The following is a 24397-nucleotide window of genomic DNA, read 5'->3' on the forward strand; positions in this document are numbered from 1 at the left end:
AACCGGATAGCTTCTCCAGTGACCCAGGAAGCCATAGAGGAACTATGTTCCTGTTGACTTCCTCTCCCTCTGCAATGCAGTTGCAGTTGAGTGCCACCTGCAGTGGAGAAAGTAGGCTGCACCTGCCTAAAAGCTGATAGAGCATTTTGCCGAGGTAGTTCATTTTTGTTGTCACTCAGGGTTTTTGAAGGCAGTGCTGGTTATAATTATGAGAGAATTATGGGTTGAGCCTATCTTTGGTATGGGTGTCCCTTCCTAACTATAGGTTACATTGGTAACATTGGGATGGTGACTAGGCTGTATCTGGGGTACATTGATGGTAAGCTGTCCCTGAGGAAGTGTAGTAGTGGCTGGGGAAATTTCACAGGGTTGCACATACAGTTAATATAGGTCGTTGTGATTATATAAGTGCCAAAAAAAATAAAAAAATAAAAATATATATATATATAAGTGCCTTCAAAGACCTTATCCCTTGTAGGGTCTAATATACAGATATTTTGTTGTTGTTTTATGTATTATTTGTTTTCTTAATTTGTATTTAATTATTTTTATTGTGTTTTAATTGGGTGCTGCTATGGCAATTTGACTCCAAATGGATAAGGCCCCATGCACACGGGGCGTTAGAAAAAACGTACGTCAAAGTTAGTTCTGACGTCGGAAAAAGCAGCTGTAAAAACGTGCTTTCAGTAGCTTTTTCCATTGTCGTTATTGCACGTTTTGCCACGTTGCTTTTAGCAGCGTTTTTTTTTCTTCCATTCAAAATCAATGGTTCCCTATGGGAGCCTATTGATTTGAATGGAGGTCGCACCGCAACACCGCAAGTCGGATCCGACTTGCGGGGCGACTTGCGCTGTGAGAATCTTGAGGGGGAACTCTACGCCAAAATGGGAAAAAAACGGCGTGGGGGTCCCCCCCAGGGTTCCAAACCAGGCCCTTCGGGTCTGTTATGGAATTTGAGGGTAGCCCCATGCCGAAAAAACGGCATGGGGTCCCCCCCAAAATCCATACCAAACCCTTATCCGAGCATGCAGCCCGGCAGGCCAGGAAAGGGGAGGGGACGAGCGAGCGGCCCCACCCCCCCTGGACCACACCAGGCCACATGCCCTCAACATGGGGGGGTGTTGGTGCTTTGGGGCAGGGGGAGCTCTGCACCCCCCACCTCAAAGCACCTTGCCCCCATGTTGATGAGGACAAGGGCCTCATCCCCACAACCCTGGCCGGTGGTTGTGGGGGTCTGCGGGCAGGGGGCTCATCGGAATCTGGAAGCCCCCTTTAACAAGGGGGCACCCCAGATCCCGGACCCCCTCCCTATGTGAATGGGTATGGGGTACACTGTACCCCTACCCATTCACCCCATAAAAGGCAGTGTATGGAAATAACGACAGGAGACGTTTTGGAAAGTTTATTAAAAATCTTCATCCGACTCTTCTTGTCTTCTCCTCTCCGGGGTCTTCTGCTCTTTTGCTGTCCGCCCTTCTTGTCTTCTCCTCTCCGGGGTCTTCTCCGGGGTCTTCTGCTCTTTTGCTGTCCGCCCTTCTTGTCTTCTCCTCTCCGGGGTCTTCTGCTCTTTTGCTGTCCCCCTCTTCTTGTGTTCTTGTCTCCGGGGTCTTCTGCTGTCCCCTCTTCTGCTGTCCTCTCTTCTTTTCTTCTCCTCTCCGGTCTTCTGCTCTTTTGCTGTCAGCTGTCGGCTGTCTTCTTCCTCCGGTCCTCCTCCGACGACGTCTCCGCTGATTATGCCTATCTCCGGTCTCTTCAGCTTATTATATAGCCATTAGGGGCGTGGCCCCGATGACGTCATCTGGAGACCCCGCCCCCTCATGTCACAGATGACGTCATATGTGACATGAGGGGGCGGGGCCTCCAGATGACGTCATCGGGGCCACGCCCCTAATGGCTATATAATAAGCTGAAGAGACCGGAGATAGGCATAATCAGCTGAGACGTCATCGGAGGAGGACCGGAGGAAGAAGACAGCCGACAGCCGACAGCCGACAGCCGACAGCCGACAGCAAAAGAGCAGAAGACCGGAGAGGAGAAGAAAAGAAGAGAGGACAGCAGAAGAGGGGACAGCAGAAGACCCCGGAGACAAGAACACAAGAAGAGGGGGACAGCAAAAGAGCAGAAGACCCCGGAGAGGAGAAGACAAGAAGGGCGGACAGCAAAAGAGCAGAAGACCCCGGAGAAGACCCCGGAGAGGAGAAGACAAGAAGGGCGGACAGCAAAAGAGCAGAAGACCCCGGAGAGAAGAAGACAAGAAGAGTCGGATGAAGATTTTTAATAAACTTTCCAAAACGTCTCCTGTCGTTATTTCCATACACTGCCTTTTATGGGGTGAATGGGTAGGGGTACAGTGTACCCCATACCCATTCACATAGGGAGGGGGTCCGGGATCTGGGGTGCCCCCTTGTTAAAGGGGGCTTCCAGATTCTGATGAGCCCCCTGCCTGCAGACCCCCACAACCACCGGCCAGGGTTGTGGGGATGAGGCCCTTGTCCTCATCAACATGGGGGCAAGGTGCTTTGAGGTGGGGGGTGCAGAGCTCCCCCTGCCCCAAAGCACCAACACCCCCCCATGTTGAGGGCATGTGGCCTGGTGTGGTCCAGGGGGGGTGGGGCCGCTCGCTCGTCCCCTCCCCTTTCCTGGCCTGCCGGGCTGCATGCTCGGTTAAGGGTCTGGTATGGATTTTGGGGGGGACCCCATGCCGTTTTTTCGGCATGGGGCTACCCTCAAATTCCATAACAGACCCGAAGGGCCTGGTTTGGAACCCTGGGGGGGACCCCACGCCGTTTTTTTCCCATTTTGGCGTGGCGTTCCCCCTCAAGATTCCCACAGCGCAAGTCACCCCGCAAGTCGGATCCGACTTGCGGTGTTGCGGTGCGACCTCCATTCAAATCAATAGGATCCCATAGGGAACCATTGATTTTGAATGGAAGAAAAAAAAACGTATAACGTGGCTTAACGCACGTTAAGCAACGTTATAGCAAAGTTATTCAGCTTTTAGCAGCGTCAGGCGTTTTTAACGCTGTAACGCTGGTCCTCAGAACGCGCAGGTGGTGGGTTCTTGTTGCAGCCTAAAAACGTCTAAGCCACTTACAGCTCAAAAACGTCTGAGTGTGCATGAGGCCATAGAATAACATGGAGGGGCGTTTTTAGGCTGCAAAAAGAAAACGCCTGACGCTGCTTACAGCGGCGTTAAAAACGTCCCGTGTGCATGGGGCCTAATAGTTGTCCGGTCATTTTGTAGTCTTTACACATTGGAGTCAAAGTCATTGAATTTTGTTTATGGCAGAAAAAGTAGATTGTTGGATATGTCAATTAGTTCAGGAGACCTCCAATCCTAATAAGCAATGAATAAAATTATTATATAAGAGGAGCTAGGTTCAGACCCCCAAGGGTACAAAACACTGGTTCCTCTAAATAAAAGGAAACGGATTGTTGAGGAGGGCTCCTGATAGGTGAGCACAAGTTCAAATGACAAAAAACATGTTCAAAAAAGTGTATAAGTTTATTAAAGAGATAAAAAAGAAAATATTGTTAAAAGAGAATAAATCTCACAATACATTATACAAAGTATACATATAATGTAACCATTGTAGTCCCAGCCAGAAGGGACGGGTCTGACGCGTTTCGCCCAGAGGCTTTGAATTTTGGTTTGGACCTTCAGATTCCATTTGATACCATAGACAAACCTGAGAGGGTTTTTCAGATAATATTTGGACATGATCCTTATGTTTATGGAGATCTTATGTTATGAAGTTGGGCCAACTGGGCAAAACAGTTGATATACAATATATTGTCAAAAGTATTGCGCATTTATCATTTGCATTCTATGCATAACCTCAGATTGATGAAATGAACTCTGTTTCAATCTACTTGCAGGATTTGCTCCAATACTGCCCCCCCCCCCTCCCATGTGATATGTGGACATACAGTATGATTCTCAAGCAGTACCGGAACAAGGTCATTTGGAGCCCAGGGCGACCATGCCAATCTGCGCCCCCTCCCCCCCTAGATGTATGAGCATTATGTGTCAGCGAAAATTCAACCCCTCCCCATAAAAAATTGAGCACTAATCTGCCTGCATACCCCCTAAGTATAAATTCCGCCTCCTTCCAGTGCAAAACCCCCAGCCAGCAGGAATCTTCCATTCCCCCTCCCAGTTCAAATCCTCTCTCTCCCCAAATTCCCCCAGCACAACCCCCCCCCAAAAAAAAAACTCTCCCCTCTTAGCACAAATCCTCTACCCCTCAAATTTCCCCTCTGAGCACAAATCCCCCCAGTCCCCCCTCCTAGCACAAACCCCCCCCCCCCCCAAAAAACAAAAAAAAAAACTCTCCCCTCATAGCGCAAATCCTCTACCCCTCAAATTTCCCCTCTAAGCACAAATCCCCCCCCAGTCCTGCCTCCTAGCACAACCCCCCCCCCTAATTTCCCCCTCCTAGCACAAATACCTCCCAATAATCCCAACTAGCACAACCCCCCCAAAACAAAATTCCCTTCTAGCACAAATACCCCCCCCCCCACCATATGACCTCTTCTAGCACAAATCCCCAAATCCCCCATCCTAGCAAACATCCTCCTCCCCACCCCCCTCCCAACACAAATTACCATTCCTAGCACACACCTGCAAATTTCCCCGCCTAAAGCAATTCTTACCCCCTGCTGTTCCCCGAATTCTTCCTCCCAGCCCAATCTTCTTGCAGCATTCCCCACCCCAGGCCACATGATTCCACAGTGAGAGCGCTGACTTGAGTGTTCTGGCGGGGGGCTCTCCCCCTGTCAGAACACAATAGCATTGCAGGGGAGATCGCTGTACTAACGTCTGATAGTTAGTACAGCAGCTCCCTCTGAGCTGTCAGGTTTTTTACTTTTAACACGCTGGGGTGAACAAAAAAAGTTTGTACGAGGCTTTACAGACAAATGGCTACTGCCCCCACCTATAACTGGCCTTTGCAGCAAGGAGCACATGGATGGGCAATGCCTGCAAAACAAAACCAAAGACATTCCCAGCTGAACTTACTGACCAGCCTGCAACCAACCAAATTCTCCTGTCAGACAGCATGCGTTAAGAAAACAGGGGTTTAGTTTGCACACATTTGCAAATACATGCGTAAGCTACAGAGCCCTGCCAAGGCTACTAGGCTTTAGTCTACTTTACTTATCTAAGACTAGGTTCACATTTCTGCAATCCAATTTTGATCTGACTTTCAGTGCGATTATGTAGTGCAACTTGGATGCTACTTAGAAGTGGTTTGCATTAGTGATCGACAAATATCAGTTTTTTTATTGCTGATACCGATATTTTGGTTGTCGCATATCGGTATCGGCCGATATTGTCCGATATTTTTGTACATTAAAAATGTTTTTATTTTTTCAAAGGTCGTGGAGGGATCTGGGGGTCTAAAAGACCCCAAACCACTCCCCTGCACTTAAAAGCATTCAAAGCGCCAAGTTTAGTTGTTTTGAATGCTGTAATTTTTTGAATTTGGTGCCGAGTACCCGGAAGTGGTGTCATGACATCACTTCCGGGTTTTTACATGGAGACCCGATCAGAGCCGAATGCGGCTTTGATTGGGTCTTCTCTTCGGCGGCCGTGCAGGATGGTTGCTGGGGTCTCCAGGTGGGACGGGAGACCCGGGCGAGCCTTTCTGCAGCTGCACAGAGGAGTGCAGGATCTGGCAAAGGAGTTCTGTCCTCTCTGCTGCCACCTACAGAGACAAGGTGGGGGCAGAGACCCGGGGGGGGGGTGCGAGGGCCACTTGAAATGGCCTGGGGGGGTCTGCATTCGGCTTGCAAGCCTTGTGTTTGACACCTGTGATCTACATGTTATTTGAATGTCTGATGCATTAAATAATAAGTATAACCTTTTTTTTTTGCTTTTCTTTTTGCAGCAATGAAGCCTCATACCTTGCAGAAATGTTTGGTCCAATGTGGATGATTAAAGTCTATACCTACGAGTTTCAGGTTAGTATAATATTTGCAATGGGTAACGATACATTTATTTGACATAATCTGTGTTTGCTTACAGAAGTCATTTTGCTTGCATTTCCTTCTTGATGGGTAAGCATTACATGTACTCAGTACAGGGGATATTAAGAGGTCCATATAGTAGGATAGTGACTAGGTGGCTGGGGGTGTGATTGTCATCATCCCTGCAGTATTAAAAAAAAATGGCAAACTCCTTTAAAAATTGGATTTTTAAGGCAATCAAAACCGTGAATAAAAATATATATAAATTTATTGGAAAAAGTTAAAAGCAGATCACAATGAAAATTTGCAATAAAAAAAAGCACATAATGTACATTTCATATAGGGAATACATAATTGTTTAAATACTCAAGTGGCAAAGAAATGGCATTCCCGGGCATGGCTGATAACCAGCTTAGATGGAAATAATGCATGGGAACAAATCCTGTTTGTTTCCATGCTTTATTTCCATCTAAGCTGGTTATCAGCCATGCCCGGGAATGCCATTTTTTTGCCACTTGGGTATTTAAACAATTATGTATTCCCTATATGAAATGTACATTATGTGTTTTTTATTGCAAATTTTCATTGTGCTCTGTTTCTAACTTTTTCCAATAAAAATTATATATTTTTATTCACTGTTTTGATTGCCTTAAAAATCCAATTTTTGGGGAGTTTTTCATTGTTTTGTATTAGGAGGTTCATTGCTAGTTCAGATCAGCATATTAAATAAGAGAATAACTGCAGTAAATTGAGCAAAAAGAGATCAATAATCCCCAGTGCAGTGATCTGGAGTCAGATATGAGATGGGATATACCGGCAGACTGCAATGTTGAAGGTTAAATTGTAGATTATTCTTACTCTAGGCATCTATAACATTTGTTTCTTATATGTTTTATATGTAGAAAGCGTCCTGCTGCTTCTGTTGTCCTGAAGAAGACGAAGAAATAGGTGAGGAATCTTTGAAGTGTTTTTATGTCTTTGAGGCTCAAACATATTAACCTTTTCATGGGTTGAGTTCAGCCCACCTCATGTTGACCAGAATCTGTGCTGACACTGTAGGTAGAGTTCATTGAACCCTATGAGAAAAGTTCCGGACAGTATACATGAGTGATTGGATCAGTCCTTAAAGGGTACCTCCACTTTCGTAGGGTAAAAAAATATCAAATAAAGAAAAAACAATATAGCGCATACTATTGCGACACAAATTATATTGTAATTGAATGTTATTAAGAAATACCATATATACTCGAGTATAAGCCGACCCGAATATAAGCTGAGGCCCCTAATTTTACCACAAAAAAATTGGGAAAAATGATTGACTTGAGTATAAGCCTAGGGTGGGAAATGCAGCAGCTACTGGACCCAACTGGACCACCAGGAGACCCAAAACAGGGGCTGCAGGCATGGTACAGGAGAATGCAATGATGCGGGCATGGTAAAGGAGAATGCAGGGCTGTGTGCATGGTACAGGAGAATGCAGAGCTATAGGCATGGTACAGGAGAATGCAGAGCTGTAGGCATGGTACAGGAGAATGCAGTGATGCGGGCATGGTACAGGAGAATGCAGGGCTGTGGGCATACTGCAGGAGATGCAGTGCTGCGGGCATGGTACAGGGGTACCATGCCCGCAGCACTGCATCTCTTGTAGTATGCCCGCAGCCCCACATAATGGCAGGTAGTGCGGCTGTGGAGGAGTCTCACTTACCTGTTCCTGAGGCGCGTTAGATTTAAAAATGGCGCCGCCCAGCGCCAACACGTCAGCGCGCATGCGCCGCCACTCGGGAAAGCTCGTATACGTAGGACACCATGCGCGGTGACATGTTGCCGCCGGGCGGTGCCATTTTTTAATCTAAGGCGCATCAGGAGCACGTCAGGCTGGCCAGGGATATTTTTTATGACTCGAGTATAAGCTGAGGGGGATGTTTTCAGCACACAAAAAATGTGCTGAAAAGCTCGGCTTATACTTGAGTATATACGGTACCTTTCATTTTCAATCTGCAGCTGTTGTAATTTTCTGAAATTGCAATGCAATATGGCTACCTGGAGCTCTTCTGTACACAGAATGTGTACTGACCACACCCCAGAAACATCATTTCCTGCTTGTGTGATTGGCTCACCAATTTTCCCAGAAGTCTGCTTAAGATACAAGTCAGATTTCTGGCATCCCGTGCATTAAATGTAATTTTTGTTGAGATACTCCCAATAGGAACACGTCTAAAGAGATGCAGGCCCAGCAGATTTCCTCATTAGAGCTCTGCAACTGCCACAGCTGATAGATAATCATGAAACCACTCCCATTAGACGCACACAGCACAGGGGCACAGACGAACAAACAATGATTTCTTTAGAATATCAAAAGGTAGGAATCTGCAACAAAGTTTGTTAAAATCCCTGCAATGTACAGAGATCACTTAGAGGGGAATGTTTTTTTCTCAACAAAAGTGGAGTTACGCTTTAAAGTGGAACTTCAATCTTTCAATCAACATTGACTATTTTAAATCCTTATGCTGCTAGCATTAGTAAATGGATAGGAAAGTATATTATATTTACTTGTTTTAAACTTTTTTTTTTACATTTTTTTAGTTACTTCCTGGTTCTTATGCCTAGGCAAATGATGTCATGCATCCCAGGAGTCTTCAGGAGAGAGGGAGGGGTTTTCTCAGCTAAGCCTACCCCCCTGCCTGCATGGTAGAGCTAAGGGAAGATTGATTTTAGTAAGTTAATACTACATAAATCATCTGCCCTTACTCAAGATGGCCATGGCCAGAAATGCTAAGGGGGTGTTTCTCAAAGTGATTTCTCAGCAAAATAAAGCATGGAGACATTGATGAATGGGGGAGTTTGCTTTGAATATTAGAAATGAAAAAAAAAAAAGCATTTTTGGTTTGTGGTGCTCAGATGCAGTGTAGTTCTGCTTTAAAGTGGATGTAAACCCCATTCATGAAATTTGACCTGGGCACATACACTCACCAGCCACTTTATTACGTACACCTTGCTAGTACTGGGTTGGACCCTCTTTTGCCTTCAAAACTCCCATAATTCTTAATGGCATAGATTCAACAAGTTGTTGGAAACATTCCTCAGAGATTTTGGACCATAGTGACATGATAGCAGGGCCGGACTGGCCTACCGGGATACCGGGAAATCTCCCGGTAGGCCGGCGGCCCTGGGGCCGATTTGAGATGTGGCCGCAAAGAGTTTTTTCTTCCCCCTTGAAATCGCGGGTACAGACCGGCAGCATTGTATTGTACAGGTAAGAGTTGGAGGAGGGGATCAGCATTGTATTAGGGGGAGCGGAGAAGGGAATCAGCATTGTATTACTGATCCCCTTCTCCGCTCCCCCTAATACAATGCTGATCCCCTCCTCCGCTACCCCTAATACAATGCTGATCCCCTTCATCGCTCCCCCTATTACAATGTTGATCCCCTTCTCCGCTCCCCCTAATACAATGCTGATCCCCTCCTCTGCTCCCCCTAATACAATGCTGATCCCCCTCCTCCGCTCCCCCTAACACAATGCTGATCCCCTCCTCCACACCCCTAATACAATGCTAATCCCCCCTTCCCCCTATTAGGGGGGGGGTCAGGGGGGGGAACAGCATTGTATTAGGGGGAGGGGGGAACAGCATTGTATTAGGGGGAGGGGGGATCAGAATTGTATTAGGGGGAGGGGGGAAAGCATTGTATCAGGGGGAGGGGCTGGGGATAGGAACAGCATCGTATTAGGGGGAGGGGGCCGGGGGGGACAGCATTGTATTAAGGGGGGGTCAGCAGTGTATTAGATAGCAGGGAGGGGGGCCAGCAGTGTATAAGATAGCGGGGAGGGGGGTCAGCAGTGTATTAGATAGCGGGTAGGGGGGGTCAGCACTGCAGTGTATTAGATAGCGGGGAGGGGGGGCAGCAGTGTATTAGATAGTGGGGAGGGGGGTCAGCAGTGTATTAGATAGTGGGGGGAAGGGGGGTCAGCAGTGTATTAGATATCGGGGAGGGGAGGTCAGCAGTGTATTAGATAGCGAGGAGGGGAGGTCAGCAGTGTATTAGATAGCGGGGAGGGGGGTCAGCACTGCAGTGTATTAGATAGCGAGGAGGGGGGTCAGCAGTGTATTAGATAGCGGGGAGGGGGGTCAGCAGTGTATTAGATAGCGGGTGGGGGGTCAGCACTGCAGTGTATTAGATAGCGAGGAGGGGGGTCAGCAGTGTATTAGATAGCGGGTAGGGGAGGTCATCAGTGTATTAGATAGCGGGGAGGGGGGTCTGCAGTGTGTTAGATAGTAGGGAGGAGGGTCTGCAGTGTATTAGATATCGGGGAGGAGGGTCTGCAGTGTATTAGATAGCGGGGAGGGGGGTCAGTAGTGTATTAGATAGCGGGGAGGGGGGTCAGTAGTGTATTAGATAGCGGGGAGGGGGGTCAGTAGTGTATTAGATAGCGGGGAGGAGGGTCTGCAGTGTATTAGATAGCGGGGAGGGGGGTCAGTAGTGTATTAGATATATTCAATGTTATGAAGTCTGTGGCGGCCGCTCCGAGGTCGCGGCGTGCTGCTCGCGCCGCGACCTCGGAGGTCGCCCCTGGAAGTAGCGTCGCTCGTATGTGAACGGGGCCTAAAGATCAGCCTAGTAGTCTATTCATGAACCCTGGAGGTTTAGTGTGCCGCTCAGGCCTGTGTGCTGGTTCGGGGAGCAATGTAGATGGTGGATGCATCCGCTGCTGCAGGAGTGCCGGCGAGGGAGTGGAGCTTGTCCCAGCTCTAGTGACCACTAGAGAGAGGAGGAAGGGATTGATCCCTGGTGCCGCACATCCACACAAGTAGTATGATGGTAGGAAAGAAAACCGCAGCCTGGGCTCCCGCCAGCCCTCCCCCCAATACATTTTGCTCCGCCCCCGGAGCTTAGTCATTGGGATCATGGGGTCCACTAACATGACTGAGCTCCAGGGGGCGGGGTAAAATGCATTGGGGGCGTGATCTGGTGGGTGCCCAGGCTGAGGTTGTCTTTCATATCATCGTACTACTTGTGTGGATGTGCGGTACCGGGGATCCCTTCCCTCCTCTCTCTAGTAGTCTAATCATGACTAGGTCCACTGAAGCTAGGCCAGATATATCCAGCCAGCCCCCCTACTTTTTTCAAAATGGCTATATAAGGAAGAGGAGGGTTGGGACTTTAAATGAGGCATGTGTCACATTGCTAACAAACTAGTCAATGTTAAAAAACGTATGTTTATTTTCTTGGAACAATAAATAGCAGAACATTATCGCAGTGGGTACATACATAGGATTGTAAACATGTCAATGACATATTGCAAACCATATATACATATAAATAACAGCATAACAAATTGCATAGTATGATGAAAAAAACTGTCCTCCATATCATGAAATCACTTTAAAAGCAGAATGATGTACTGTGAGCTTAATAAAAAATAGGGCATGTAGAACTGTCTGTCAAAACATGGTGCATCTTATAGGCCCTATGCGTTTCGTGGACTCGCCCCACTTCTTCAGGGGTGGATGCATTAATATTCTACTAAGAAACATGGAGATACCAATACCAATATAGTCTAATGATATACCCAAACGTTGGACAAAAAATATGAGTAGGGGGAACTGTCAAGGTCTTACCTTAGCTTCCTGTTGGCAGCCACCTTGGACACGTGCAGACTGCTGTCTCTTATAAACCCTGTTTGCATCATCGTTTGTCTGCTGCCTGGGCATCGCTCAGTGATGATGTTGTACACCTGACTATATATATCACCTGATGGCTTTCAGACCTTCCCCTTGCGTTTGTGCTCCAAGGTGCATCACTGCTAGAAGTCCTCTGTTCCCTGTGTTTTCTGTGTGCATGACTTGGCTTGGCTGTCGACTTTCCTGGCTCTTGATTCTGCATCGGCAGACGACCCCGCATTGGTTGACGACCCAGCTTCGGCAGACTACTTGCTTCTGGACTCGACCCCGGCTTGGATCACTTCCTGCTTCTGGACTCGATCCTGGCTTGGGTGACTACCCGCTCCTGGATTCGTTCCCGGCTTGGATGACTACCCGCTCCTGCACTTGATCTCGGCTTGATGACTACCCGCTTTCGAACTTGACCCTGGCTGTTCTTGATTTTGCTCCTCTGTCTTGCTGTGCATTTATTATTGTTGCATTAATAAACCGCTTTATTTTACTTGCATCTTTGTGTAGTCTGGTTTCATGGCACCCTGACAGGAACAAAGTTGCCCATCCCTTTGAATATTCACATATCAGCTGTGTGTAGAGCATGTGAAGCTGGAGGCTAGGGCTGCTTGTAATGTCTGTCTCCTGAGCTGTGGTAACAGGGACTCATAAAGAGCCCGGAGCACCTAAATGATCTCCCTAAAGAAAAGTATCCAAGTGATAGTAGGTATGGGCTCCAATTTTGTGAATTTAAATAAATTGTATATAACAATGAATAAATAAAAATGGTCTGCTGATAAACGTGACGGGGACCCATAACCAAATAGAGTGAAGGATATAGAACCAATGTGGAAAAGCAAGTTTGACCAAAAAAGCGTGACGGTAGTGTGAGGAAAAATATATTGTGTGATATAGGGGTTCCCTATATGACATCAAAGAAAAGGAAAGTGAAGACGTGTGCTGAAAAGCAGAAAAGTTAGTGAACTAAGGATGCACAGAGTGATTATCTTCTGGTACTGCAAAGTGCCGAAGTCCAAGTGCACGACGACATGCACATAGGGTGTGTTACCAAAGGAACTTGCTAATCCTGAATGAGGGTGTTATATGCTCACAGCCTGTCCAAAGAGTCCCTCCCAGTGTCACGCTGGCATGACGAAGGAGGAGAAGCGTCCTCCCTGGAGCGGCTACCTCCGCCCCCGGAGGTTCAGACGCAGCTCCCCTAGTGTCAGACAAGATGGCAACGAATACGCACCGGCACTGCGACTCCCCCTCGGAGGTCACATGCACAGAGTAGAGGCGTGGAGCCGATGCGTAGGGGGACACACCCGCCCAAGCCCCCGAGTCCAGCCAGTGCAGATGGGAGGGGAAGGAGAGGGGCGCCCAAAGCACATTGCAGCACCCGGGCAACAGACAAACACCAGCCCAACAAGCTCAGATCACACATCATTGAACAAATACAATACACACAAAGGTGTCCGTTTATGAAACTGATATTTTTTCTCATTTCAATTCTCGGTAGTTCTCCGAGGAAAATTATCACCTCTGGCGCCCTGTTTAGAAAGCAGGGTTCTCACAGGGGGAACAGAGGAGAAGTGTTTCCTCAGAGAACGGCTGAGATCTGTGTAGAAGTGAATGGGCCGCCTGTAATCTCGTGAGACAAAGCGAGATTACAGTACGGGAAAATTGCCAGTGAAGTGCGGAGATCGCAGCTTCATAATCTGGCCATTTCTGTGTCAGTCAATGACAGATTCTCAGTATGCAGAGATGATAAGTGAAGAACATGTTCTCCCCTGATCATCTCTGTTTCATAAACCAATAATGATCGGAGATGAGCTGCGATCAGAAGGATCACTGCTCATCTCAGTTTCATAAACGGACACCTATGAGTCCCTGTTACCACAGTTCCTGGGACAGACATTACAAGCAGCCCTTGCCTCCAGCTTCACATTCTCCACACACAGCTGATATGTGAGTATTCAAAGGGATGGGCAACTTTGTTCCCCCTACTCATATTTTTTCTCCAACATTTGGGTACATCATTAGACGATATTGGAATCTCCATGTATCTTTGTAGAATATTAATGCATCCACACCTGAAGAAGTGGAGCGCGTCCACGAAACACGTAGGGCCTATACAGATGCACCATGTTTTGACACACGGTTCTACATGTCCTTTTTTTTTATTCAGCTTACAGTACATCATTCTGCTTTTGAGGTGATTTCATGATATGGAGGGCAGTTTTTTCATCATAATATGTAATGTGCTATGCTGTTTTTTAGATGTATATATGGTCTACAATATGTCATTGAGATGTTTACAATCCTATGTACGTACCCACTGCGATACTGTTCTGCTATTTATTGTTCCAAGAAAATAAACATACGTTTTTTAACATTGACTAGTTTGTTAGCCATGTGATACATGCCTCATTTAAAATCCCAACCCTCTTCTTCCTTATATATAGATTTAGGGATGGAGGCGTATGGTGCTATACGTCTCATTCAAAGTCCCAAAAAACCCTCTTTAGTTTATTTTTTTTTCAAAATGGCGGGACACGCTCATACCAGTGTAGTCTCCAGATAGTCTACAGATATCTCCAGATAGTCTCCAGTGTAGTCTCCAGATGACCCATACACTGCTGGAGTGAGGGAGGGGTGGTACTCTTACAGTGAAGCATTAACATTGAAACAGTGCGTTAGATAATGCCTCTCTAATAAACGCATCCAAAGCTACCTCATCTATTATACCCAGTATATACTGTTTAGGATCAGAGGTGAGAATAGTCTGAAATACTTGAATAAGGGTAGCAAGTCTCCATGATCCCTACTACATGTCGGACAGATAGGTTCCAGTAGGAGACTCATTTTATGCAATTTGAGGGGAATTTAGTGCACATTTAGAAATATATATAATTGTGATCAGAGGCATAACTAGAACCTTCAGGGCCCCGGTGCAAGAAACCATGAAGGGCCCCCCGGACCCCTGGCCGGGGCCCTTCCCTTCAAGTCTGGGGCTCTTCCCACTGATCCTGGGGCCCTTTACTCTTGTTGCGGGGTCCTTTATTATGGTCCCATAGTGGGACCCTTTCACAAGTTCTGCAGTGGGTCCCCTTCCTGCCATCTTGGGGCCTCCCCACAGTGGTGGAATGCCAGGGCCGGTCTCAAGTGTGACCTTTGCGATCCTGGAAGTTCACCCACTGGTGTAATTCGTTTTTTTTTTTTGGTATTTTAAATGTATTATTTTTTAGCATTTTATTTTATTTTTTTACAATGTCACTGACTATGACTCTGGCCATTCAGAAAAGGAAGGAGCTGGTAAATTACATATTTACAGACCACTTCCTGGTTCTCTATTGTGTCACATCCCCTACAGCAGCCGGCAGGAGAGGGAAGGGAGCACAGTGGGGGGGGGGCAGCACAGTAGGGGGGGGCAGGGGAGCACACAGGCCCAGAGACTGCAGAACACAAGTGAACTGGATAGGAGAAGTAGTGGCGGAGACAGCATACAGAGGAACCAATCTCCTCCATTTTCCTCCTGCAGCTACAGGAGGAAAAAGGAGGACAGTGATTTCTCTACATGCTACCCCCGCCGCCCCTCCTATCCAGGTGTACAGGGGAGCCACACAGGCCCCCTGGAGCATGAGGCCCGGTTGCAATTGCAACCCCTGCAACCCCTGTAGTTAGGCCCCTGATTGGGATAGCCTCTCGGACACATTTAAGAAGCTGGAATGAACCACATACAGTGCAATTTCCCATTGGTCACCAGTCAAGTACCCCACATCTGGTGCCAACTTCTATTTGTGCTTATTATTAATAAAATGATGGAAGATAAATACAATAACAGTCACTGAGAACACTCTAAAATTCCAAATATGCTGGGAAGATGGTTGAGAAATGACACTAGTGGATTGGTTTATCTCTTTGGATAACATACTTACTGGGAGGCAAGCCATATCTTGGGAAATCAAATTCTATTGGACCCAATGCCATGTTTTATGACTTCATGCTGAGAAAAACTGAATGTTGAAAAGTATATCTTTCAGGGTGGCAAAGTTATTGTGGCTGTTATAGGAAGGAGCCCTGAATGTACATCTGTCTACAAGTATCTCCACCAGATAATGTGCTCAGGGTGATGTGCCAGACAGCTGTAATGATGTGATTTGTGGGTTTCTATTACTCACCACTGTGTACCATAATTATGTGTTCCCAGCCTTTTTTTTTCTTATTTGTAGAGACAGGGAGTACCAGTAAGTATCTCAGTAACTGTCACCAACACATCTATCATAAAGAAAAAATGCATATGGAGATGAGCTGGCAAATAAAATGTTCCCCTAGGCCATGCACAAGGGGAGGCATGAGAATATGAGACAAAGAAGGTTTCTTTCAGTGTCAGTCAATGGAGGATTGTGTAATACATAGAGGCTGTATGGCTTTTGTTTACTGGCTGTAGTGGCCATTAGACATGTGCGGTTCGTTTCATTCCGAATAAATATTTGGACGCATTTTCTCGTTATTCAGAGATTTGGATAGATCCGAATACCCGAATTACAGTATAAACTAATTTTACTGACTTTTCATACGAGTTTATGAAATTTTATTTGAAATTCAAACCAATTTTTCGTCGAACTCCAGTCGAAATCTAACTGTAAACATATTTCTGAAATCAAAGACTGTGTGTGTTATTAGAGTTCCATTTCGAAATAATGCTGTTATTGTTAAGCCAAAAGTTGATTTAAAGAGACATTCTAATCGACGGATAAAGATTTTTCTGTGGTTTTTTAACTTTGGCACATTTGAATCGAAAAAAAAAAATCTAAAGTTTTTGATTCGACCGATTCAAAATGAATCGATTCAAACGTTTCGAATCGGAAAAAAAATCAGTAAATTTGAAGAAAATTCGAAAAAGACATAAAACAATTTCCAAATGTGAATTCCGAATACAAATCCCTAATACGAACTGAATGAGTCACCAAAGGAATAGTCGTTCTCCTTAAATCTTGAGTTATCCTGATGGCCACTAGCCATGTGCATGATAGATCTACGTGATTTTATGCACGAGGTCTCGGTGGCGCGCGCGCCGGCAGAGCCGTGCTCCCGCTGTGTTTAGACACAGCTGGAGGCAGGCCGCGGGAGGAGCGGCGGCGATTGCCGCAGCCTCCCGTGATCGCCTTAGAAACTGACAGAAGACCCGCCTGCTTATGTAAACAAAGCAGGGGAGACTTCTGTCACACAGGCAGGGAGAGATCAGGAGTTTCAGCTAAGCTACAACCCCGATCTCTCTGTGCCTGTCACAGAGCCCACCCCCCCCACAGTTAGTACAGTAAACCCCCCTCCATTGCGGGGGTTACGTTCCGGACCCAGCCGCGAAAAGTGAAATTCCGCGAAATAGAAAAACCCTATTAAAATGCATTGTAGGCATGTTTATTTTACTGTCACTGTACGTGTAAAAGCATTTTAAGGTCTTTAAACACACTTTTAAAACAATAGAAACTCATTTAAACACATAAAAGATACTGAGAGACATAGCAAGAGCTATGGAAAACACAAAAATATTTCATTTTTAATGATTTATATAGTAAAATAACATTGCAAAAAAAAACGCGAATTACCGTGGACCGCAAAAACTGAACCGCGATGGAGCGGGGGATTACTGTAATCACATTTAGGCATACATGAATCCCTTTGATCACCCCCAGTGTTAACCCCTTCCCTGCCAGTGTCATTTATACAGTAACAGTGCATAATATTTAGCACTGATTACTGTATTAGTGTCACTGGTCCCCAAAAAGTGTCAAAAATGTCAGTTAGGGGTCCGATCTGTGCGCCGCAATGTTGCAGTCCCGCTAAAATATGCTGATCGCCGCCATTACTAATAAAAACTGAAAAATAAATAAAAATTCCAAAAATCTATCCCGTAGTTTGTAAATGCTATAACTTTGGCGCAAACCAATTAAAATAAGCTTTTTGGATTTTTTTTTACCAAAAATATGTAGCAGAATACAGATTGGCCTAAACTGATTAAAAAAAAAAATAGATTTTTTCAATTTTTTTATTGGGAATGTTTTATAGCAGAAAGTAAAAAATATGGCGTCAAAATTATCGCTCTTTTTTTGTTTATAGCGCAAAATCTAAAAACCGCAGAAGTGATCAAATACCACCAAAAGAAAGCTCTATTTGTGGGAAAAAAAGAACATCAATTGTATTTGGGTGCAGCATCGCACAACCACGCAGTTTTTGGTTAAATTAACGCAGTGCCAAATCGCAAAAAATGGCCTGGTCATTAAGGGGGTAAGCTGAATGAAGTGGTTAAAGAAGAATAGGTAAATGCACAGTTGAAATACATATATGGTAAATATTTTACCTACCAAATTATTTGTGATTCCAATCAGCCAGTCATGTAATTTACACACTGAATAACCAGAATTGTTATTTCACAATTTCCGAGTGTGCAGCTTCCTATATCATTGGCCTGTTCATTGTACAGAGGTGAACAAGCAGGCTAGAGATGGAGGTGGATGCTGTCAGCAGCAACTAGGAAACAGCCTTGTCACTTTTCTGGTCATGCAGTGTGACGGATGTTTCCAAATCTTAAGACTGGCTGAACAGAATCACATATCTTTTAGTGGATAAAATAGTTAAAGTGATTTGTTAGTCTGGGTTCACACTTGTGCGATGACAGAGATTGCATGTGATTTACACTGCATTGCTGTGCAGATCACACGCGATGTCTGTGCGATGCAATTTCAGCCATACAAACTGTATGGCTATAATCGCATTCCCTCCAAAATGCTGCAGGAGCCTTTTATTTGGTGGCATTGCTGTTCACACCCATGCAATCTGATTCCTGCACCATTTCACAGTTTGCACTGCCATCTGCGGAACGATCTGGGGGTGTCATTAACTTTACATTGACACCCCCAGCGGTTTGCAGATGTCAGTGTGAACCAGTGTGCGATTCAGATGCGATGCGGGACATCGCGCAAAAAAAATCGCGGGATGCATTACGCTCCAAAGAAGCTCTTGTACTTTTTTGGGCGTAATGCGACCCGCAATTTTTTTTGCGCAATGTTACCGCGATTCAGCAGGCGGAAATCGCGGCAACATCGCTCAGCGTTTGGGGTGCTATTGCAAATCACGGGCAACGCACAGGCGTCCCGCGATTTGCAATGATTTCCGGATCGCTCCGGAATCGCGGCGATTCTGCCCGCGATCAATATGCTGACATGTGAATGCAGCCTAAGAGCTGGTGGGAGGGGAATCAGCAGCATACTAAGCCTTCAAGTGAAAGGCTGTGCAGGAAGGGTGTGTCAGGAAGAGTCTGATCATTGGAGGAGAGCACACGGAGTTCCCAGCATACCAAGAGAACTGACCATGGTGTGCTCTCCTGCTTAGTGTGGTCAGTTTTTAATAACAAAGCAGAGGGACTGGCAGGAACACCAGGGATTTCACACAAAGGAAGCGATACAAAGAGAACAGGAGACTTTCTCATACAAGTACCTGGTACAGCACCCACATATCAGGAATATGAAGTGTTGGGGTAACAAATGCTTTAAATATGTTATTGTTTCTGGATTATTGTTATTTCAAATCATTACTGGTTCTGCATTGTGTATGTTACTGGTACATATTGGTTAGAGCCCTTTCACACTGAGGCGCTTGAAATTTGCCCATAAAACTCTGGGCACTTTTAAGGCACTTGCAGTGCGCTTTTTTTTAAGGACACGTGACTCAAAAACTGCTTCAAGAACCATCTTGAGGCGCTTTTGAAGCGCTTTTCGGGTGCTTTTTGAGGCGCTTCCCATTTATTTCAATGGAGAGGGGTGTTTTTGAGGCGTTTTCTGTGCTACTTGCAGGATTTTTTTCACCGCCCACCAGTGTACCACGCCAGTGTGAAAGCATTCATTGATTTCAATGGTAATAGGTTTTTGTGAGCTTTTCAGGTGCTTTTATTAGCGCCAAAGTGCTTGAAAAGCGCCTCAGTGTGAAAGGGCTCTTAGGCTGCTTTCACACCGAGGCGGTTGAAAACTGCCCATAAGAGTCAGGGCGGTTTTCATGCGATTTTAAGGCATTAGCAGTGTGCTTTTTTCGAAGGTCATATGACTCAAAAGATCTATTTTGAGACACTTTTGAATCGCTTTTCAGGTGCTTTTGAGGCGCTTACCATTCATTTCAATGGAGAGGGGTGTTTTTCAGGTGCTTTTCAGGCGCTTACCATTTATTTCAATGGAGAGGGGTGCTTTTCAGGTGCTTTTGAGGCGTTTACCATTCATTTCTATGGAGAGGGGTGTTTTTCAGGTGCTTTTCAGGCGCTTACCATTTATTTCAATGGAGAGGGGTGCTTTTCAGGTGCTTTTGAGGCGTTTACCATTCATTTCAATGGAGAGGGGTGCTTTTCAGGTGCTTTTCAGGCGCTTACCATTCATTTCAATGGAGAGGGGGGCTTTTAAGGTGCTTTTCAGGCGCTTACCATTCATTTCAATGGAGAGGGGTGCTTTTCAGGTGCTTTTTTTTAGCGCTCCAAAGTTGCTGCTTGCAGGAGTTTTTTCAGTGCCCTGCCAGCGCACCGCGCCAGTGTGAAAGCATTAATTGATTTCAATGAGAATTCGTTTTTCGTGAGCTTTTCTGGCACCTTTTTATAGTGTAAAAGCACCTGAAAATCGCGTGAAAGGGGAACTAATAGACACGTGACTCAAAAACTGCTTCAAGAACCATATTGAGACGCTTTTGAATTGCTTTTTGAGTGCTTTAGAGGCGCTTCCCATTCATTTCAATGGAGAGGGGCGTTTTTGAGGCGCATTTTTTAGTGTTACAAACATGCTCCAAAGACGCTGCTTGCGGGATTTTTTTCACTGCCCCGCCAGCGCACCGCCCCAGTGTAAAAGCATTCATTGATTTCAATGGGAATTCGTTTTTTTTTAGCTTATCAGGCGCATTTTTTTGGCGCCAAAGCGCTTGAAAAACGCTGCAGTGTGAAAGGTTATATTCCAGGTTTGTTTTTATATGTATTGATATGTATCATATTTACACCAGTCACAATTTACTTCCTGTCTTTTAGGGGAACGGAGCTGTGAGGAAGATGCGGATGCCAGTGGCGGACAAGCGGTGATTCACGATGAGCGGGAACGTGTAATCTACAGTTATTCTTTCTTCCACTTTGTATTTGTGCTCGCCTCTCTCTATGTGATGATGACGCTCACCAACTGGTTCAGGTGCGCATTCCGCACATTCTCAGGTGCTTAGTCCTCCTGCTGTGCTGCTCAAGAGGCCGGCTGAGAAATGACTCCCCGTGATTTACTGTGTGTTTACATAGAGTCCACAAGAGCTCTTATACCTCATTTATTGTACCTATTGACATTCTCATGTGGGACGGTTCAGCAACGGCAGCAACTTAGTCTCCTAAAGTGGTAGTAAAATCCTCTTTATGACTTGTATCAACAGGTAAGATTATAATAAGGCTTACCCATAGGAACAGTGAATATTTCCTAAATGTGCACCACTTAGGAGATATTCACATTTGTAGAGGCCGGTGACGTCACTGGCGCATGCGCACTGCACTCTGAATCAGGGGCGTACCCAGAGCATTTGGCACCCGGGGCGAATCAGATATCTGGCACCCCCCCCCCCCCCCCGACTTTAAAATGTAAAAACACCCACAAAAAATTGTAATATTTTCAAGAATATTTATTGCACAACTCTGTATGTATTTATAGGAAGTCTGTAGGCTATCATGGCTGTACACGTTCAGAAAATTTCCTGGCTGTCTCTGTCCTTAATATTTTCTGAGATAGTTGCTCAGAACTAGCAGTTAGAGTCAAATATCTGTCTTATGTAATATATATTCATAGTAGGGATCGACCGATTATCGGCAAAGCCGATATATCGGAGGCCGATATGCACTTTCCCCGATATATCGTAATCGGCCCCGGAGGTTACCAATATTGCCGATATTTCGGGAAAATGCTTGTACCGGAGTGATGCCTGCAGCTAGAGGCATCACCCCCGGTACCGGCGTCCATAGCCGACGGTCGGCTGTCTTGTAATGACAACCGATGGGGCTGAGAAGCCGCCCGGCTGTCATTACAAAGAGCGGGAGGGGACGTCAACCCCCCGCCACCTTCCGCGGCTCGCCCGGGTCTCCTGTCAGCGTCCATTGGAGGCTTTTTTCCCCATTTTGCTTCAGTAAACTACTGGTGCTACCAAACCCTGCAACTGTGCTACAGTCAGAAATGAATTTACTTCACCTTAATCTGAAATTTATGTATTTCTAAGAATTATGCAAAAATCTAAGATTAATGCAAGCTCCCACATGGAACGCCTGCTTCTTGTTACTTGTTCCTGTACTGTGCAGTTGTCTCAGGGACACCAAAATGAATGATGGCAACAAGAGGACCTTGCAACTTAGGGGCAATATCTCCTTATTCAAGGCCATCCTTCACCTCACCCTCCATAAAATGCTAGTTAAACCAGCAAAAAAAAAAAAATATCCCCTAAATACCTGTAGGGGAAAAAAAGTTAGCCAATTTACTTACCTTTCCCCCAGTTTCTTCCAGAGGTAGCTAATCAAGAAGGATATCATCTCCTTCTGGTGAGATCCTGGGGAATGTTGAGTAATGCAAAGCTCATGAGAAGACAATCCTACACTGTGGCACAGGCAGTGATTTTTAGCAGGAAGAAGAGCAGAGCCAGAGCGAAACAACATGAACAATCCACTTACCTGCAGCGAGGAGGAGGTGGGTGGGGCTACTTTCTTGGCACGGAGGAGGAGGAAGTTAAATCCTCCTCCGCTGTGAATGCTGGGGCCTCTGCCTGTGTGTGCCTGATGTCACTGATTGCTAGGCGGCAGGCGGATAGCAACCAGTTCAGTGTGCGTTTCATTCTGGGACACTGCTTTGTCCCGGAATGAAACTGCCTTCGCTGTCATGCTACATACGCGGCTGCGGCACCAGCCTGTCTTGGCCCCCCCTCCCCAGTGATTGGCACCCGGGGCGCCCTCCCGCCCCCCCTATTGGTACGCCACGGCTCTGAATAGATGGCATACTGAAGTATGCCCATCCAATGAGAGCGCTGGCCGCGTCCGTGACCCCCGCACGCATGCGCCGTTTAACTACTTACATCTTTAACCATTTCTGTACCGGAAGGTTTTACCCCCTTAATGACCAGGCCACTTTTTGCGATTCGGTGCTGCGTTATTTTAACGGAAAATTGCGCGGTCGTGCGACACTGTACCCAAATAAAATTGATGTATTTTTTTTTCCCCACAAATAGAGCTTTCCTTTGGTGGTATTTGATCACCTCTGCGATTTTTATTTTTTGAAAAAAAAAAAAACTGCTATATAACATTCCCAATAAAGAAAATGTAAAAATTTAATTTTTCATCATTTTAGGCCAATTTGTATGCTGCTACATATTTTTGGTAAAAATCCCAATAAATGTATTTTGGTTGGTTTGCACAAAAGTTATCGCGTCAACAAACTAGGGGGAAGATTTATGTCATTTTTTTTTTTTTTTTTTACTAGTAATGGCGGCGATCTGCGATTTTTAGTGGAACTGCGACATTGCCCCCTTACTGACATTTTTCACATGTCTGGGGGGACCAGTGACACTAATACAGAAATCAGTGCTACAAATATGCATTGTTACTGTAATAATGACATTCGCAGGGAAGGGGTTAACCCAGGGGCGAGCAAGGGGTTAAGTGTGAGCCTAGGGGGTGTTTTCTAACTGTATGGGGGAGGGACTTGTGGAATCAACACAGAGACCTGTGATCCTAAATAGAAAGATCACGGGGGCTCTGTATTCATTCCAGAGAGAACAACAGTCTGCTGTGTTTACAACAGCAGACCATCATTCTCTCTCCACGGGGAGCGATCACGGGGGCTCAGCTCCATGGTTCGGCTTCCCCGCTGCATGCGTCTATAATAAGGCTTACCTATAGGTAGTGTAAATATCTCCTAAACTTGCACCGTTTAGAAGATATATACTGTACATGCAGCCAGTGACATCTGGCGCATGTGCTCTGAAGGAAAGGCCACCCGTGCCGTGACTGGCGGCTCCTGCGCACATGTGCGGGAGTGACGTCATCCCGGCTATGGTTAGTCACAGAGCTGGAGTTTGCGAACCCAGGAGCAAGACTGGTAAGGATGGAAGCTGACTCCAGCAAAGACATTGCATCGCTGGGAGGCTTTGTTTTTCAGGTAAGTTTCACATAATCTGCTAGTATGCAATGCATACTAGCGCATTATGCCTTTGCTTTGCAGGTAAGGAAAAAAAAAAGTGCAGCGGTGTACAACCGCTTTCATGACCAGGCCATTTTTTGCGATACGGCACTTTAACTGACAATTGCGAGATCGTGCGACTCTGTACCCAAATAAAATTGCTGTCCCTTTTTCCCCACAAATAGAGCTTTCTTTTGGATGTATTTGATCACCTCTGCAGTTTTTATTTTTTGCGCTATAAACAAAAAAAAAAAACGACAATTTAAAAAAAAAAAAAAACAACAATATTTTTTACTTTCTGCTATAAAACATATCCAATAAAAAATTAAAAAAAAATAGAATTTCTTCATTATTTAGGCTAATATGTATTCTGCTACATATTTTTGGTAAAAAATCACAATAAGTGTATATTGATTGGTTTGCGCAAAAGTTATATATCGTCTACAAACTATGGGTTATTTTTATGGAATTTTTATATATATTTTTTTACTAGTAAATGCGGCGATCAGCCACTTATAGCGGGAATGCAATATTGCGGCTGACAAATCGGACACCTAACTGTCA

The 24397-nt window shown here is 45.6% G+C and overlaps 1 protein-coding gene across 1 annotated transcript in view; it reads left to right on the forward strand.

The window, feature by feature from the left end:
* SERINC4 (serine incorporator 4) overlaps positions 1-24397 on the forward strand; it is a 133132-nt gene that overhangs the window by 99737 nt on the left and 8998 nt on the right. The window contains exons 10-12 of the mRNA XM_082254919.1: positions 5892-5964; positions 6873-6918; positions 20674-20827. Coding sequence (XP_082111045.1) covers positions 5892-5964; positions 6873-6918; positions 20674-20827 — 273 coding nt within the window. The remainder of the gene's footprint in view (positions 1-5891; positions 5965-6872; positions 6919-20673; positions 20828-24397) is intronic.

The sequence above is a fragment of the Pelophylax lessonae genome (genome assembly GCF_965119305.1).
Source record: "Pelophylax lessonae genome assembly, chromosome: 4".
In the NCBI taxonomy this organism is placed as follows: Eukaryota; Metazoa; Chordata; class Amphibia; order Anura; family Ranidae; genus Pelophylax; species Pelophylax lessonae.